The sequence below is a fragment of the Kogia breviceps genome, chromosome 11 (genome assembly GCF_026419965.1).
Source record: "Kogia breviceps isolate mKogBre1 chromosome 11, mKogBre1 haplotype 1, whole genome shotgun sequence".
Taxonomy (NCBI): domain Eukaryota; kingdom Metazoa; phylum Chordata; class Mammalia; order Artiodactyla; family Physeteridae; genus Kogia; species Kogia breviceps.
The window spans coordinates 8,121,800-8,139,329 of NC_081320.1; the positions used below are offsets into that span (position 1 = coordinate 8,121,800).

The 17,530-nt window shown below is 46.4% G+C and overlaps 3 protein-coding genes across 10 annotated transcripts in view; 2 read left to right on the top strand and 1 right to left on the bottom strand.

The window, feature by feature from the left end:
- MGAT4A (alpha-1,3-mannosyl-glycoprotein 4-beta-N-acetylglucosaminyltransferase A) overlaps positions 1–4,835 on the top strand; it is a 105,375-nt gene extending 100,540 nt beyond the window's left edge. For 2 of the 3 annotated variants that reach the window (XM_067007135.1, XM_067007136.1), the window contains one exon: positions 1,228–1,765. In XM_067007135.1, coding sequence (XP_066863236.1) covers positions 1,228–1,365 — 138 coding nt within the window. In that variant the 3' untranslated portion in view covers positions 1,366–1,765. Of the gene's footprint in view, positions 1–1,227; positions 1,766–3,572 lie in introns of those variants that run through there. The other variant, XR_010835354.1, reaches the window with a different exon arrangement.
- UNC50 (unc-50 inner nuclear membrane RNA binding protein) lies at positions 893–9,407 on the bottom strand. 2 transcript variants are annotated; one of them, XM_059078513.2, is made up of 6 exons: positions 9,283–9,407; positions 7,937–8,220; positions 7,062–7,182; positions 3,352–3,491; positions 3,164–3,265; positions 893–1,238 (listed from the first exon to the last, which is right to left on the bottom strand). In XM_059078513.2, the coding sequence occupies exons 2-6, from the start codon at positions 8,214–8,216 to the stop codon at positions 1,102–1,104; spliced, it is 780 nt and encodes a 259-aa protein (XP_058934496.1). In that variant the 5' UTR covers positions 8,217–8,220; positions 9,283–9,407; the 3' UTR covers positions 893–1,101. The 2 variants fall into 2 exon arrangements, with proteins under 2 accessions (XP_058934496.1, XP_066863240.1); XM_067007139.1 differs by having other exon boundaries at positions 893–1,442; positions 9,283–9,398.
- A 64-nt stretch (positions 9,408–9,471) lies between these two features.
- The window catches only part of COA5 (cytochrome c oxidase assembly factor 5), a 31,935-nt gene continuing 23,876 nt past the window's right edge, over positions 9,472–17,530 (top strand). For all 5 annotated transcript variants that reach the window (XR_009338005.2, XR_009338006.2, XR_010835355.1 and 2 more), the window contains exons 1-2: positions 9,472–9,708; positions 15,639–15,722. Coding sequence is in view for 1 of the 5 variants with exons in the window: in XM_059078522.2 (XP_058934505.1) it covers positions 9,610–9,708; positions 15,639–15,722 (183 nt within the window). In the remaining 4 variants the exon portion in view is untranslated. The remainder of the gene's footprint in view (positions 9,709–15,638; positions 15,723–17,530) is intronic.

Genomic DNA, 17,530 nt, shown 5'->3' on the forward strand with positions numbered 1-17,530 from the left:
GCTTTTCCAGGCTGTGCCCGATGTTTTTTCTCCATAACTGTGTTGTACATATTTTCCTTACAATGTGTCTCCATTGGTTGAATGGGTAATCTCTGTAGGAATATTTGAGGTTCCTGTTGGATTTTTAAAGGCAGGTTTATTTTCACATTTGCTGCTATAACTGAAAACCTGATAACTAGTCCTGCTGACTGTGCCTTTCATCACTGTCTCTCTGTGCCACAGCCGTTCATGTGTATTTGAGATAAAGAAGTTTAAAAAGCCATGTTGAATTCAAGACTCCTAATAAAAATAAATAGGTAAAACTTCATGAATACCAAGCTTTTTTTATTATTAGTTTTGCTTAACACTGATATAATAATAGTTTACTGGTACTGTTTTCAGTTAGAAAACAGGTGTGGATTTGATATGTGGATTTTGGAAAGTCTTTTAAAGGAGAAAAGCAGCCTGGTGTTAAGGCTGTGATTATCAGTGTCACGCAGGTGTTCCCTCAGACCTTGCGTAGGCTACTGTACAGTCCCCGGGGACCTCCTCGATCTACTGTATTTTGTTTGTTGGGTAGTTGTTTGTTTTTTTGCATGAACAATGGCTGTTAATGATATTTAGAGCCTGTAGAACAGTGATTCCTACCTATTTGAATTACAAGTAGAGGCTTTTGAAGGTTACACTAGGATCCTGTGGCTTATATAAAAGTTTAAAATGCAGCCCATTAGAAATGGGGCTGGACTTTGTACCTTGTCAGTAACAGTGGGGGAGGGGAGAAGGGGAAACATTATTACCATGTTCTCCAAATGGATACTTTCAAAAATAATTCATATGAAAAAGTTTTACCTTTCTCTTTTCCGCATGCCCTTAGTACTTTGCATATATTCTCTGTGCAGAATAAAATACATGCTTTAGTTTAAAAAATATTTATTATAGAAATGTACATTTAATTAGTTTTAAGGAATGTACTAGATAACAGTGTTAGCATATATATTTCTTCAGATTTGCAAACTTTACACCTTTAAGATATCTACAATGATAGTTTATTTACAAGTTTCACAAGAAATCACCACCTCACCAATACTGTTGACGCACCTAAGATGTAAGAGGCTCCCTGTTTCACTTCACTCTGTACTTGTAGAAGGAGCACAGTGTGTGGGTGAAGTTCCAGCCCAGCGCTAGTGACAGTCCATAGAGCAGGATGAGAGGTGCAAACGGGTAAAGAAGAATCACTGTGTTTTTCAGAAACGGCAGTGCTGGAAAAGGAGCAAACCCACAGGCATTGGTGGGAAAAGTAAAGGACTAGTAAACGAGTGTTCTGGAAGACGGCTTCCCCCACAGCACGAGGGGCCAAGCAGGCACACGTACTGTGAGTCTTACTGAAGCGTCTTACTGACGATGCTACGTTGCAGCCAGGGCAGTATTACTACTCCTCTGTGTTATTTCCTTCTCACTCGTGGCTGTGAAGAAACCGAGCCGCAGTTTCTCAGCACAGAGGCTGAATGAGAAGCAAATCCAGGACTGAGGTTAAGAGTGAGGGTCAGACATCACCAATATTAATGGACGCAGTGGTGAATTTAAACCTGTGATTGTTCAGAAGCCTCCCATCCTAACGGACCAACAGAGATGGATGAAGTTACAGGAAGAGGCCCCACTTTCAGCTATTTGTGAGCTCCCAACAGGGGAAAGCACTGCACGTCCACTCCGAGAAGGTGAGATCTCAACTCGTATCCCAGACTTTAGCAAAGAACTGAAACTCTCACATATAAAATCCATCCTCAGATATCCGTGTTTGTTTCTTGCTCATGGCTTGGTTAGTGGGTCCCTACCCCATGCATTCTAACCTAAATATTTCTCACACAAGTAGTCCTTAAACTGAAACTGAGCTGTGCTCAAAGAATCTTCTAAATCGTAGGGAGCTACCGGGAGAGTGATCCAAAATCCACTTTGAGAAACCATAACGTGGCAGTGTGCTAATGACATTTTACAACTTTCTCAAAACGTGAAAATTCATTAGAAGCCTAAATATAACATGTCAAACATTTCCTCTGAACTACGGAAAGGACTCCCAATGCCCCAAACAAGGTATTACAATACAATGTGGGTGGCAGGAGGGTTTCAGTGGTTCCTGGCAAAGCCAAGGGGGCAAGCGTGGGAAGCTCTCACCATAGAAGCCAGTCACGTGTGAGTGCAAGTGGCTTGTATTTACAGTAAGAGCCTAATCATCGAGAGTGACAAGAAAGGAAGGGCTAAGAATATAATGCTAACAAATCGTAAGTAAGGTCTCTAGATTTAACTGTTTAACAGTGACTGTTTCATAACATACATGAAGAATAATGTAAATATGGTTCTCATTCATACTATGAAAAATGAATGGATAGCAGGATGTAACAATGAATTCACAAGCGTCCTGGGCTCAGCAGAAGCTGGGCCCGATCTTCTGTGATTATCTACAGAACCTCTCGCCCCTAAGCTTGCCCAGTCCAGCAGGTGGCCTGGCACCTGGCCTTAGGCCCAGACTGTCGAGCAGGCACTCCTGCTGTCGACGTGTAACCCACCTCTGCACCCCTGGGCACTCCCCTGCTCCCGCGCCCCACCATCTCCCCGTGGCGGGTGAACTTCGTGTACTGTGTCTCGGGTCCAGTATGTGAATTGTGAGCAGGGTTCATCTGTTTTAAACACAGATGTTTACAAAATAAAGAGTATTTCAACCCCCCCAGCCCACAATCGTAAAACAGAAAACGAGGCAAAGGTATTAAACATGCCCACACATCTGACCCAACCCTTTCCTCACTCTGACTGCCGGTAACCCAGAACCCAAAAGCCTGGGAGAAAAGGAAGAGGAAACTGATCGTGGGTTTCCTGCCAGTAACTTGGACAGCATCAATATGGTTTAACATGGTTCCTTGAAATTATAAAATTTGTTATATACCAGCTGTGCCACCTGCTAGCTGCGTGACCATGAGTAAGTTACTTAATCTCTCTGTGCCTATTTCCTGATTTGAAAAATGGGGACAAGTAAAGCTGTACCATGCATCTGTAAAGATTAAACGGGAGAATTCCTATAAAACACCTGGGACAGCGCCTGTAAGAGCTCCATGAAAGTAAGCTGACTGTATTACTGTTACAACGTTCCCCTCCCTGTTGTGTTGTCAATCAACCAAAAAAAGCAATTACTTACCACTGTATCCTAGGAAAGTTACGTAGATGTAGTAGCCAACTGCAACCAACCATAAGGTATTTCCAACTAAGTATCCAATAAATGTGTCTGTTAGGATGACATCTGCAGAAGAGATGCATACAATGAATCTCTTTTCAGTGGGTACAATGAAGACTTTGATAATACGTAGAGAAGTAACTGCTACTTACGGTTGATGAAGAAAAGCTGGATAAAATGCAGAACGACCAGGAGAGGGTAAAAAGCGTTCAGGTGCACGTCGAAGGCATAGCCCCACTCCACATCATAGTCCCTGCTCTGCCGTTTCACTAAATACTTGTTAGAGATAAACCTGAAGAGAAAAGTTAACATTTATTTCATAGTACAATAAAATTAATTATGACTATTTACCGACTACCTTCTATGTCCCAAGCTTTATTCCAGACATTTGGAGATACAGCGGTGAACAAAACCAATTTTTGCCTTCAATCTCGTGGGAGTAGTCTGACCACAACACAAATAGCTGTCGGATGGCCCTATGGAGAAGCACGGAGCAGTGCGGACAGACAGACAGTTCGGAGCTGAAATGTTACGTGTGACGATGGGCGTCAGAGAGTGGCATCTGCGTAGAGTCCCAAGGGCAGTGATGGGAATCCCCGGGGCGGAGCATTCCAGGCAGAGGGGGGTCCACGCACAGAGGTGGGGGCGGGTACAGGGAGGTGGCAGAGGCCCCCGCAGGCTTGAGGAGTGGGGGCAGGGCGCAGAGTGCCTGGGACAAGTGAGAAGATACGCAAGCAATGGAATCCGAAAACAAACGGGAGCCACATCTTATACAGCCTGTGGCCGCCGTCAGACGTCTGGGCTTTTACTCTTGGTGGAATAAGAAGTCACTGTGGAGCCCCCAGAAGAACGTCCGACTTACTGTACTGACAGGGTTCCTCTGGCTGCCGGTCTGAGAACAGACTCTGGGGACAAGAATGGAAGCAGAGAGGCAGATGGGAGGCTGCTGAGAGCAGTGGAGGTGCTGACCTGGGGATATACTACCGCTGGAAGACAGAGCCAACAGGACTAGATGTACTAGACTAGTGCTAGACTTGAGTGCTATGGTACAAAAAAAAAAAAAGATCAGTCAAGGACGACCGAGAGATTCTGGCCCTAAACAAACGGAAGACTGAGGTGCAAGGTGGGGATGCCTGTCAGTCTGGAGTAAGACGTACAGAAGGTCTGGAGTTTAGAGAGGCCAAACTGCGGATATAAACTCATCAGTGTGTAGATGATATTAGAAGCCACGAACCCAAGTGCGATCACCCAAAGAATGAACGCAGAGAACAGGTCCAAGGCCTAGGACGTGGGTCTCCCCTGTGGAAAGGTCAGGGAGTCAGGAGGAACCAGGAAAGAAGAGAGCGGCCAATGGTGTCTCCAGCCACAGGAACCATCACTCAGCTGGTGTCTCTGCTCCACAGCGTGGCCTAATTGTTCTGTTAAACGATGAACGAATGAGAAGACAGCCAGCCAGGTAACAGATTGTCAAAGGAAAAGAACAAAAAAAGATCACTGTACTATAAACACAGCTGTGGAAATTCAATGGACTCTTCCACATGTGATTTCATTTTGAGGATACCGTTAAGAAAATGCTATGCCTAGTGGAAATAAAAACAGAAAAAAGAAACAAGAGGGAGAAGGTGTCGACAGTACTAATAAAGCAGTCCTGTACTCAGTTATCTGAAAGCGGCAAGACAATAGCGCTCCGATCGAGCCAACGAGCTCACCAGAACACCGTCCACTTGGGCCGAGAACCTGTGCCATTAAAGTGAGTGGGGTAAGCATCTAGCCCACTACTCGAGTTCCCACTCTGGGGTCCTGCTGCTGCCCCTACCCCTCTGCTTAGCGCCTGAATGGCTGCTTTCCAGGCTTCTGGCCTCCTTCCGAGTCTCACCTCTAGAACATGGACACGCCTTCTGAGAGAGCTCAGAGACAGCTGTGGTGCTCCCCTCCCACCTCCGTATTAATAATGCCAGTCATGTCTTCATCTTGGCCAGACTGTTGCAGCTTCCTAGTTACCTACCCCAGTGGCCAATGAACCTTCACTTCATTATCAACAAGCCTCCTGAACTCAACATGTCCAACATGGAAAGCTTCATTTGCACCGGCCACTGACTCCTAAGCCCCAAACTCCCAGGCCACCCCAGAGGCCCTGGGTCCTCGTCTTCCTACCCTCATCTATTTCTGTGACACCGCACTAGTCCGGGCCTCCTCTGCTCCAGTGCAGACCCCACGACTGTATCCAGCCTAGCCACTCTCTCCAGCTCCTCTGTCTCCCCTGCCATAGAGAGGATCTTTCCTGAAGAGTGAATTGGATTGTATTTCTTACTTCAAAGCCTCCAAGCTCCCCACTGCTCCCCCTCCCTCCTACTCCCACATGCAGCCTATGAGCTAAAAGTCCAGTCCCTTTCCCTAAATTGCATTTAGGGCCAATATCTCTATTCCCATCTCCTCCCCAGCCATCCAGTGCCCCCTATGCTCCCACACCTGGCACACTGTCCACACCTCTCTGCCTTCACACTTGGTGCCAGGAATCAGCTACCCCATCTGCCCAAATACCTCCTCGTGCTGGCTTCTGTGGCGCCCCGGCGTGACTGGAATCACGCATGATTTCTATTTCTGGTTCCTCACACGATTCACAGCACAATGTAGGTTCTCAAAAATATACTGAGTCCTTCTCCAATGAACTGAAACTATGATACAGACTCACACTAAAGGTACTAAACTGCCGGCTTCTGCGACCCTCCAGATCACAGAATCGCAATGCATTCAAGGCAGAATGCCAGCTACAAACTATCTGTTTGAAAGCCTTGTTGAAATTTTTTCACCTAGCATGTTTCCCTTGGATATCTTGATAATTAATATGCAACTTACATTGGTTAGCAGTATTCTTTTTAGGTCAGATTTTAGAATCTTAGGTTAATGATGCATTGCATTTTCCAACTACCTAAGCACATACAAGACCTGTACTGGACTAGTCAGAAATTACAGAGCAAAATAACAGGTTGGTATTATCAGAGGTTAGCATCTCAGAATCTTGCTTAAAATGTTAACAGCTACCATTTATTGAGCACAGACTACATGCCAAGTGCTTTTCATACCACCATCTTTTCAAATACCTCATAAATAATCAACTCCATCTTCCAAAAGAGAAGACTAGAGCTAAGAAGTACACAGTAAATGACTGAGCTGGCATTTGAACCCAGGCCTCTGTGACTCAGGTTCCAGTGTTTTCTCTGACATACGATGACCACCACCACCGGCCCCCTGCTGAGCTCACCCACACATCCACCCCTTCCACCAACCCCACAGGGGCACTGATCGGGGAGAAGGCTGAAAAACCAAACACTAGATTTATACTCAGTACACTACTGTTGGTACAGCAAACCCAGACAGAGAACCCAGTCAATAAAACCCACGCGTGCGGCTCAGAAGAAAGACACCAAAATTTTAACCAAAACAATCCTTTTTCAGGTGTACTTCACGTCAAAGATGCAAAGTAAGATTCCATAATATAACCCTCTACATCTTATACCTCTAGAAGTGACCCACTGGCAAAGGCAGCAGAATATTGTGCCGTCATCCAGACAGCTTAAGCAGAATTGGCTAACTGCATAAGATTTTTGCAAAATCAAAATTTTTGTTAATACGACACAATCATTACTTCAATTCACTTATTTGCTGCGCTTTGACAAAGCAGACCATCCCTTATTTTCTGATGTAGGTACCGACACAGGAGGACAAGGTATGTTAATCCTGGCAGCCAAAATCGATGCTTTCAGTTCATCTATCTTGTTTCAATTCCCATCAGCTACTCTCTGCAGCAAGCAAATGGAGGCTCTACAGCAGCCTCTGAAGAACCAAAGTTAATAGTACTTACCACATTAAGGTTGATATGAGAAGGCCGACGCCTACACAGTCTATGAATACGACCCAAAGGAGCAGCTTTATCGTCTCGAGAAACCCCATGTCCAGCACAAAGCCGAATCCTACAGTGGACACTGCAAGAAAGATTTACCAGGTGCATTCAGGCACTCTGCTAGATTCTAGGGGTACAAGGCATGGTCTCTGCCTTTCAGATGCCCACTCTAGTGTGGGAGACAGGTATGTAAACCCCAAAGGTGTGTTAGATGTAACTGATTAAGAAATGCAGACCACCTTGGAACACAGAACTACCACTGAGATATCTGAAGTTTACTGAGGAGGCCCCCGTCTGTCTGTGGTTCACCAGGGTAGCCCCAGCATTCAGAACAAGCAGTGCTCACATATTTTTAAGTCTAGTTAAAGGTGAAAAAAAATCCAACACCCTAAAGACGGCTCAGACCCTTTCACCGCACTATTGGAGAACTAAAAGCAGTTTCTCAAGTTCACATTGGTACTTTCAGAACTCTCATTCTGGATTGGCCTGATGGTGAAATGCAATTTCCAACCTCGGTAGTCCTTTTTCACAGTAAGTTTGCATTTGGGTATCAATTTATTTATCATGGTAGTTAAAAGACACGGAGTGACTCTCTCTGCTTTTGAAAGTTCTGAGGAAAAAGTTGACTCTGGCACCTGGTTGGGACTTTTAAAATCAGGAAGAATACCACCTTCTTTCCTGTGAGGAGATTTCTGAGGCTTCAGGGAGGAAGAAAACAGCTTCAGAGATCCCCAAATTGCGACCCACAATATGCTGATAACAAAAGATTCTCCAAATGACAAGCCCAACCTGAAACGCTCATTTATTCTTCAACTCTCCTGCAGACAGACACTTACCACAGAGCCAGAGACTTAACAGGACCAAGAAAGCGGGGTCATCTCTGGCCCACTGATCCTTTGTCTGCTTCCGGTAATGAAAGTTTCTATAAACTCTCTGTGGGGAAGTGAACAGGTAGAGCATCTGCCAGGCAGCAAACTCAAAGTCCATCTGCCGGAAACGAAAAAGCCTCCTCAGGTATTTGTAGCGTTTTGCTCCAGCTGTGTGCCTGGCCGCATCCCTGGAACTCAATACCCCGTTCCCATGCACTGGGGAATTCACGGAAGTACTCGGTAACATCTTCCTAAATAGAAGAAGAAAAAAATTCTATTCCAAGTCATCTGAAGGAACTGTCAGCTACTAGCACCCCTTTTGTGAGTTATGACATAAGTCACCTTACATGTCGGCTCCAATCCCTGCGTAGAGGCAGGGCTCAAAAGCGAGTGGAGTTGGCTCTGAGGCTGCAGAAATGATCACTGCACTGCAGGCAAGGGCTACCCCACGCCCTTCTGAACCTTCATAATAACACTTTCATAGGGTCCACATTTTCCCCACACTTCACTTCCCTCAATCCTCAGCTTCCCCCCTCCCCCCAACTCCCTGGCAGGAGCAGTGATACTGATGGAGGCAAAATTTGCACTCAGGCAGTCTGGTTCAAAATTCCACATGTCATGTGGGCTCTCGACCATCAAGACTTTAAGAGAAAGCCTTTGCTGAAGCCAAACAGAAACGATGTTCCCGACGAGGTAAAATAAATGGCCTATCTCACAGGTCCATCAGCGCATGACCAGCAAGCACCTCGTTCATGACTATGTGATGTAAAAATAAAGCAGAACTCAAATGCATAGTGTTTTACTTCTTGACTAGTTCAGCAGGGGAACGACAGCGTGGGAGTTCCGGTCCAACCAGTCTGAAGCCAGGGGAGCGCCGGTCACCGTCCGGTCCCCACGCCCCGCCCCGGCAGCCCAGTGTCTGGCTCCACTCCCCAGGCCTCCTCCGGGACGCCAGCGGCGCTTCCCGGGCCCTACGGCTCCCCGCCATCCCGGGGCCTCGGGAAGGCGGCCAGATTTAGCATAAAAACACAGGACGTCCAGTTACAACTGAATCTCAGGAGAGTAATTTTTAATATCAGCAGGTTCGAAACACTGCATGGGACATACGCATACGAAAACATTCTTCGCTGGTATCCGAAATTCAACTGTAACCAGCCCCCCTAAATGTGTCTGGCAGCCCCTCCGCAGGCCGAGCAGCCGAACCCGGGCGCGGTCACTCCAGGGCCGGGTGACGTGGGGCCGCGAGTTGCCCGAGGAAACGGCACCCGGGTGAGCCCGAGTCGCGCGCAGACAGGGCGGTGGGCAGGCCTCACCTGGAGCCCCGCGGCGGCCTCCACCGGCTCCAAACTGACCCGCCACCGCCGCACAGCAGCCGAACTCAGCTGTCGCGGGGCCAACTTCCCTCCCAGCAACGTCGTTGGCGCTGGGGGCGGGGCGCGGCGCGGCGCGGCACGTCACGTCACGTGACCCGCTTCCGCCGCGCGCGCGGCCTCCCGGGCCCAGTGGTCCGCCGCGCGCCCGCCGGAAGTGATGGCTGCCGGCTTCCGGTTCTGCCCGCCGCGGGGTAGCTGGCGTCGTGTCAAGTCGGGGCCGTCGCGGACTGGAGCGGGTCTGGATAGCAGCGGGCGGAAGGAGCAGTCATGCCCCGCTATTACGAGGACAAGCCGGAGGGCGGCGCGTGCGCGGGCTTGAAGGAGGACCTCGGCGCGTGCCTGCTGCAGTCGGACTGCGTGCTCCAGGTAGCGCGGGCGGGCGCTCGGGTGACCGACGCCCGAAGCGGGGAGGCGGGGCCGGCGGAGGGCTCTCGGCAGGCCGAGGTGATGGTCAAGAGAAGTGCCTCGGGGTTCGCCGTCCTGGGTGTCGAACGCAGCTCCAACTTAATGAATTTGGGCGAATTCACTGTCAGAGCCCCACTTCCCAGTGGTGTGAAATTGGAGAGAACGGTGCCCGCCCCGTTGGGTTTTTGTAAAGGTTAAACCATTTCGGGTCGAGAAACACGAAATGCTGCCACCCTGCTAGGTTCTTGAGGCATAAAGGAGAATAAGAAAGGTTTCTTGAGCCCTAGAAAATGAGAATCAGTAAATTAGCAGGTAATTACATGAACCTGGCACACTATTGCCTAGTAAATTCTCCTTTTTGTGTTCAGTGGTGGCTCAATAGATTCTCTGCCTACCTTGTGTTGGTTTGAACGTGTTGCTGAATTGAGTTCTGTGCATTCCTGCCTAAGTTGTAAATGAGGCAGCTCTTTATTTTCACCACTTTGTATCTTGCTCCCCCTACCGTGGATCTTGGGGTTTTACGTGCTGTGATGGGAGCTATTGCTCTCCTGTTTTTCCCTCACTACAGCCCCAGGTCTTCTCAGGAGCCAGTGTGAATGCAGAGAGGTTCAAAGTCGACTGGGGAACCTGGGTTCTGGCGTTAAACCCAACCAAAGCACAAGTACCTTTCCAATCACCAAGGCCTGGTGAGAGGGCAGTCCGTTGGGTGCAATTATTTTTGCATTCGGAGATGTAATTTCAGAAAGTTGCCCTTATTTCAAACAAAAGACAGCTATCCGAAAATGGACATCAGCCATGAGGCTGTGTTGGTGTTTTTGCTGATTCATGTTTTACATTTGGTTCACTGTTTTTGGCAAGGGCTGTGTAAGCATTCAGTAAATACCTGTTTTATGAGTAGAGGTGCAAAATGCCTCGGGCACCCAGTGAAGAGCAACTAATTTTGCTTGAGAATTTGGAAACTTCTCACAAGAGGAGGTAACATTTGTTCTGAGTCTTATAGATTGAGTAGTAGTTTATCAAGTAAAGGAGTGGAGGCTGTGGTGTTTGTGGGGAGAATCTGAAAGAACAGCACATGCAGAATCATGGAGATGTGGAGAAGCTGGTGCCCTGCTGGTCTGGAGGAAGGGGAATGTGCCAGAAGGCTTCAGAGGACGGTTGCCATGGGTAACGGCCCTTGTGTGTCACAGTGAGCAGCTCTGGCACAGAGTAGGACTGAGGAAAGAAACTCTGGAAGTAGAAGAGGATACTGGTGGCAAGGAGAACACCAAGTTGGTTTTTTGCAGTGATTGATTGATTTAGCAAACATTTGAGTGCCAAGTCTGATTGAGGGGACATACAGATGAATGGGACACATTGTAGAAATTGGATCTCTGGGAAGCTCGGAAGGTGTAGGCAGAGGTAATGACCCAGACACATTGCACGGATGTTGCTTTCCCCCACTGAGTATGTGGCCTTTTTGTTGCTGAATTTGGTCAACTAGGAAAACGTGGTGTTTTCATATAAAGAGGCTCTTAAATGGAAGTGCATTGACAGTTTGTGTTAAATTCATCCTGAATGGTCACTTCAACTGGACTATAAAATGGCAGTAGTGAGGCAAAACATTGAGTTATACAAATCCAGGCGGATATCCTACCTTCTAGGATGGTGTCACTGGCAGCTCCAACCCACCCCTCCCCGCTAGGAACTCAAGACCAAGGGGAGTTCTGCTGAGGGATATGCCTGCTGTGTATGGCCACCTCATTTATGATAAGGTTTTTGATTCCTCAGCTCCTTGAATAAAGAAATTAATCTGATCTTTTGGCAGATGATGCTATAGTCTCTCCTTGCCAATCTTTAACCCACCTGCAAAGCTGCTAGACTTTAATTTAGGGAGGAATTAAACATAAAATACTTAGTTCTGGGGCTGCACTGAGAGATAGCCAAGGAACTGTAGGGGCTCAGAGAAACTCAGGGAAATGGTGATAAGGATGTAAACTCCAGTGGGGCTGGAGAAGAGAAACAAGGAAAAAGCAGATTCAAAAGGCATCTCTTGGATAAACTTCTTAGGATTCTGACTCCTGGGAGTTGAAACTGTGCCCAAGGAACTCAATTACAAGTTATCTCCCTTGTGTCTTTTAACAGCTCCAGACCTGCTGACTTGTCATCAGAATCACCTGGAGATGGAGGTGGAGCGCTTAAAAAAGTATAGATTCCACTGCTCTCCCCATCTCCTTTATAAATTAAAAGTGTCTCAGGTTAATTCTTGGACACAGCCATGTTTGGGAATCTCCAGTCTTGACCTCAGAAGGCAAATAAGCTTGGGAGTGTATTAGTTGGGTTATAGGTTCAGACAAATATTACAGAGACCTGGAATAACAGTGGCTTAAAAGAGAGAATTCTCTATCTTGTTTGCCTATAAGTAGGGTCTAGTCTGATCCTCTCTGTCTTCCGTGGACCTAAACACTGTTGATCGGTGGTGTCAGGTGCTGTGATGGGAGTTAGGTTGTTACTCTCTCACCCTTGGTCCAGGACTGCCTTGCTTCCACATCATCAGGCCTGGTAACATGGGGAAGGAAAGTGGGGCAAGCCCCTTTCCATTACAGACCAACCCAGAAGTTTTACATTTCAGTTCCCTACATATTCCATTGGCTAGAACTTAGTCACATGACCATACCCAGCTGCAAGGTGGCTGGGAAATCTAGCCCAGCCCTATGCCCCACTCAAAAGGAAGAGTCAATATTAAGGGGCAATTAGCAATCCGCCATTAGGGGTGGAGGTGGAGGAAGATGAAGTAGTATTTCTCTCTGAGTGTGGTATCTAGATGGATCTTCCCAGTAGGCAGTTGGCAGTGTGGGTTGAAAGCTTGTGAAAATGATGGCATCTCAGATACGGTTTGGGGAAGCATCAGTTTATAAATTACAGTCTTTTGTATAGTTACAGTTGTTCATGTGGGCAACCTCATTACAGAGTTTGAGGGAGGAACATAATAGTGCAGAGAAGCTTGCTACTCTGTTCTGGTTCACTTTTGAGATTCACTGATGTAGATGACAATTCAAATCTAGGGCCCAACAGACATAAAGACTGGAATGTGGCCAAGATTCCTGGGGATCAGGAATGCCATAGATGTGGTACCCTGTCGCTTTTATTACAGTAAAAACTGGGAGTGTGACTGGCACTTGCAAAATAAAGGTTTTGGAGAGTGATTGCAGTGGGGGAGTAGGGGTGTCAAAATCTGCTTGAGGGGAAATCCTTGATGGTGAAGAGCAGGTGAAATTTAAGTCACACCAGAGCTTTCTACTGAAGTAGTCCTCTAGCCACCCTCATTAACATCTCTCCGAAACGTTGAGAACCAGCACTAAAGCTGTTCACATTTTAGGGCCCCTAACTGGGGCTGTTTGAGCTTTTGAAGTTAACATGGAACAGGGTCATTTTTACTGTCCGACAAAATTGCTTGATTCATTTTGCATTGGAATTCACTTTGAGTTGGAAGATTTCACGCTCTTTATATCGTGAAGCACAGCATAAAGCTAAAGTTTATGAGCAGTATATGTTTTATTTATTATTTCTTTAACAGTAATAAAATGTAAGGTTTTGATTTTTTCCCTTATGAATTGCAAGTTAGTTTAATGTCATTAAACCTCAGGTGATTCAGAAAATTCAAGTTCAGTCTCCTTTTTCCAGATGTTGCTTTATGCATTTAGAGTCCCGGAAAGGGGAACCCCCTCAGCACCTTTCCCTGCCTCCTCCCCGCCTCCCCTCCCCTCCCCGCCTCCCCTCCCCTCCCCGCCTCCCCTCCCCTCCCCACCTCCCCTCCCCTCCACTCCCCTCCCCGCCTCCCCTCCCCGCCTCCCTTCCCCCTCCCCGCCTCCCCTCCCCCTCCCCCTCCCCGCCTCCCCTCCCCCCCCTCGTTATCTCCCCTGCTTTGTGACTTGCTCACACTGCCAGTGAACATTAGCATGTGTATACCTTCTCCTACCTGCTGTTTGAAGCTCTGTGTACACAGGAATATCTTGTATTTACTTTTTAACCTCCTGCTAAACTGATCTAGGACAGTTCTGAATTTTTTTTTTAATAAATTAGTCCTTGTGAGTGTTTAGTTACTAGACAAATTAGTAGGGTAGGGGGTTCAAAAAGAAATTTTGCAGTAGTTAAAGTTTAATCTTGTTTCTTTGAGTTGTGAAATACACTTTCTGTAGATGCTTCTTTTTTTTTTTTTTTGCGGTATGCGGGCCTCTCACTGTTGTGGCCTCTCCCGTTGCGGAGCACAGGCTCCGGACGCGCAGGCCCAGCGGCCATGGCTCACGGGCTTAGTTGCTCCGCGGCATGTGGGATCTTCCCGGACCGGGGCACGAACCCGTGTCTCCTGCATCGGCAGGCGGATTCTCAACCACTGTGCCACCAGGGAAGCCCTGTAGATGCTTCTTTGTGTCCAATATATTTAAGTGCCTTTGTGTTAAGTTCAATTTATGGCAGTAAATTTGTTCAAAATATTTTAAGATAATGAAGATATGATAATGAAGTCATTTCTATCCCATGTTTACCTACTAAAATACTGCTAAATTTTAGCTCTTAATCTAGTTTTGCAGTTACTTTGTCAAGTGTGATTTTTAAAGTCTTATTTGTTAAGAGTCAGAAATAAGCATTTCCCCTGTGAATGTGTTCTTGTAGCACTGTCCTGTCTTGATGGCAGAAAGGGAATGGTTTAATCCATTTTTCTTAAGCTCTTATGAGCTTTCACTGCTTAAAGACCAGTTAATTTCACACTGGGCCCAGGCAGATCTTCCCTCCCAAGTATATATAAATTCTGTTAAAATCTCACTCTCCTCTTCCAATTCTTACTTAGTGAGCTTCTCAGAATAGAGAGCTTGACTGTGGCAGTAGTGGGTGGGAAAACGCAGAGCTGTGTTGGAGGTAAACTTGCTTGCATTAAAACGATATTGTAATTGGAGACTTTAAAGCCACTTGATACTACCTTCCAGAACAAACCTGCCCATTCACCACTACGGCATTCCTGATCTCTCACGTGCACACCCTCTCTCCCTCCCTCCCTCTCCCCCCTCCCTCCCTCCCTCCCTCTCTCTCTCATTCCTCCCCTCTCTCTCTCCTTCCCCCTCTCTCTCTCCTTCCCCCTCTCTCTCCTTCTCCCTCCCTCCCTCCCCCACTTCCTCCCCCTCTTTCTCTCCCCCCTTCCTCCCTCCCTCTCTCTCCCCCTTCCCTTTTTCTCTCCCTCCCTATCCCCCCTTCCTCCCTATATAGCTCCTTCCCTCTCTGTCTTTCCCTCCATCCCTCTCTCTCTCCCCCCCCTTCCTCTCTCTCACCCCCCTTCCTCCCTCTCTCCCTCCCTCCCTCTCCCCCCTTTACCCCCCCTCCCCCCTTCCTCTTTCCATCTCTCCCTCCCTCTCTCCCCCCTCCCTCTCTCCCCCTCCCTCCCTCCCTCCCTCCCTCTCTCCCTCCCTCCCTCCCTCCCTCTCCCTCTCCCCCTCTCTCTCTCTGTGTCACACACACTACTTTCTTCTCTGTCTTTAGGACTTCTTGAGTGTAAACGTTTTAAAAACTCTGAAGAAACCCTGTTACCTTTACTCTTTCCCTTTCTTATACATAAGGACCTCAAGATAGCAGTTTCTAGATTTTTATATAAACATTTTAAAGAAAAGTATCCCATGGAAACCAGTGTTTTCAAAAATTCAAGGTCACCCTTAAAGTGCCCCCAAATTACTTGACACATTTTTTCATTCTATCCTTTTCTTGTTAACTACCAACAGTCAAAATGAATTATGAATTATTTCTTATATTAATTACTGTTTTCTGCTTTTCCTTAACTTTTAAAAAAAAGAACTATTTTCCAGAAGGACAGTTATTTTGTAATTTGTGGGAAATTTTCTCAGGTATTTATATTGCTTTATGTGTCATAGGAAGGAAAATCCCCTCGGCAGTGTCTGAAGGAAGGAAACTGCAAAGCTTTGAAATACTCATTTTTTGAGTGTAAAAGATCAGTGGTAAGTAGCTAAAGAATTTTAAAAGCTTATGCTAAAGATTAGCTCTGTGGAGTTAAATATATGAATGACTTAGTAATTATAAATAGGTTGCAATGATACCACTTGGAAAAAAGGATGCATTTTTTCTTACCCAGTGAATTAATGTGAGGTAACATTCATGCAAACCTGCAGGTGATTGTTCTGTTATTGCTGTTATGCTAACCAGGGCAGCTAAACTTCATGAATTTTTGAAAGAGAGAGAGTGCATTCTTGCAAGTGTAGATGGGGCACAGTTGATGTTGGTCACTGTGTATTTGGCAGCTACACACAGACCCATAATGTGGGGTCTATGGTGCATGCACTGTGCCTTACATGTTGGTGTGATTAGGAGAAGATGTTGGTGTCTGTGTTTGAATTTGTAGAGTGAGAGATTGTGGAAAGACAGCCTAAGAGGACATTACAAATCTCATGGTTTCTACTCTAGTGTTCTTTGATTCTAAAGATCTACAAAGATCTTGGGAATAGAAACCAGGAGCCTCCTCTTTGTGAAAAGAAAATACGAAATCAGAAAAATGGACATCCCTCTAAAGACAGCAGTAACTTGGACTTGAACCTGCTTTTGTTGAGGAACAGCAGTCAAATCCCTTCCCTTTTGTTGATAGGAGAAGCAGAGAGTACAGGATATTATGATCTGGGAGGCCAGACAAGAACTTGAGCATGTTTGCTACCTCACCGGATCCAGGGAGGTGTAAAGTTAGATGAAAGTTAGCCGTGCGCTCTTTCTTTTCTCAAGTGACACAGTTCTTTGCCATATTTTCCTGTCATTTAATGTAAGAAAAGAGGATTTTCTTGCCTTCTCTCCCATAGTTTTGTTACCTGTGTAAGATGCAAGCCTTTAGATCTTTCAAGAATGTCGGATCATGTTTAAACAATTGAGAAGTTATAAAGAACGGTTACTGTAAGAGGTGATGAGTTGTCCTTTTTAATCGTAATGATTGAATTTGTAATAAACTCCCTGTAATTTCTGGCCTGAACGTCGGTCTTTGATCTCCAAAGAACTTTAAGAAATCAGAACATGTAAAAATTTTCCACAATTTATCTACCTTTTTCAGAAATTTGTAACCGTCTTGAATAAAAAGTAAACGTGCTCCTGACCATTTCAAGTATCAGTACAAGGCAGAGCTTCACTCGTACTTTTGGACTCCAGAAAGAGCAGTATAGGGAACTTTTGAGCAGACTTGGAGGTTCTTGCAGCCTTTCTTTAGGACTGTGACTCACGGTTAGTCCTCCAGCATAGTGGAGTCGCCTCACACTCAACTGATGCAACTTATGCACTCTTGGCAAAAACCTGAAACAAAACAATTTAAATCGTGCTGGTGATTTTGCTTAATATTGCAAACAGTGAGTGTATGACCCAGATTGGTGAGTTTGAATCAGCTGTTCCCTCTTAATATAAGCCTCTCATTATCCTGATCATGATTCCCATGTTTGAAGATTATTTATTTTTTGAAAATGTGGCTCTTAGCTACTTTATCTAGTGCTCAGCTGAAGAAATAGAGAGTCTGTCCCACGCTGGCTGTGTTGTCCTTATTAATAGGGTTTAGCTCTAAAATAATTCCTTCCGGGCTTCCCTGGTGGCGCAGTGGTTGAGAATCCGCCTGCCGATGCAGGAGACGCGGGTTCGTGCCCAGGTCCGGGAGGATCCCACATGCCGCGGAGCGGCTGGGCCCGTGAGCCATGGCCTCTGAGCCTGTGCGTCCGGAGCCTGTGCTCTGCAGCGGGAGAGGCCACAGCGGTGAGAGGCCCGTGTACCACAAAAAAAAAAAATA

What these genes read in the sequence shown, in the direction of transcription:
- UNC50 (XM_059078513.2), bottom strand. Translation starts at nt 8,216, where the DNA reads ATGTTACCGAGTACTTCCGTGAATTCCCCAGTGCATGGGAACGGGGTA. An exon ending in GTTAAGTCTCTGGCTCTGTG is followed by an intron (nt 7,183 to 7,936) that starts GTAAGTGTCTGT and finishes TCTTTCTTGCAG; the next exon opens with TGTCCACTGTAGGATTCGGC. An exon ending in CCAGCTTTTCTTCATCAACC is followed by an intron (nt 3,266 to 3,351) that starts GTAAGTAGCAGT and finishes TCTCTTCTGCAG; the next exon opens with ATGTCATCCTAACAGACACA.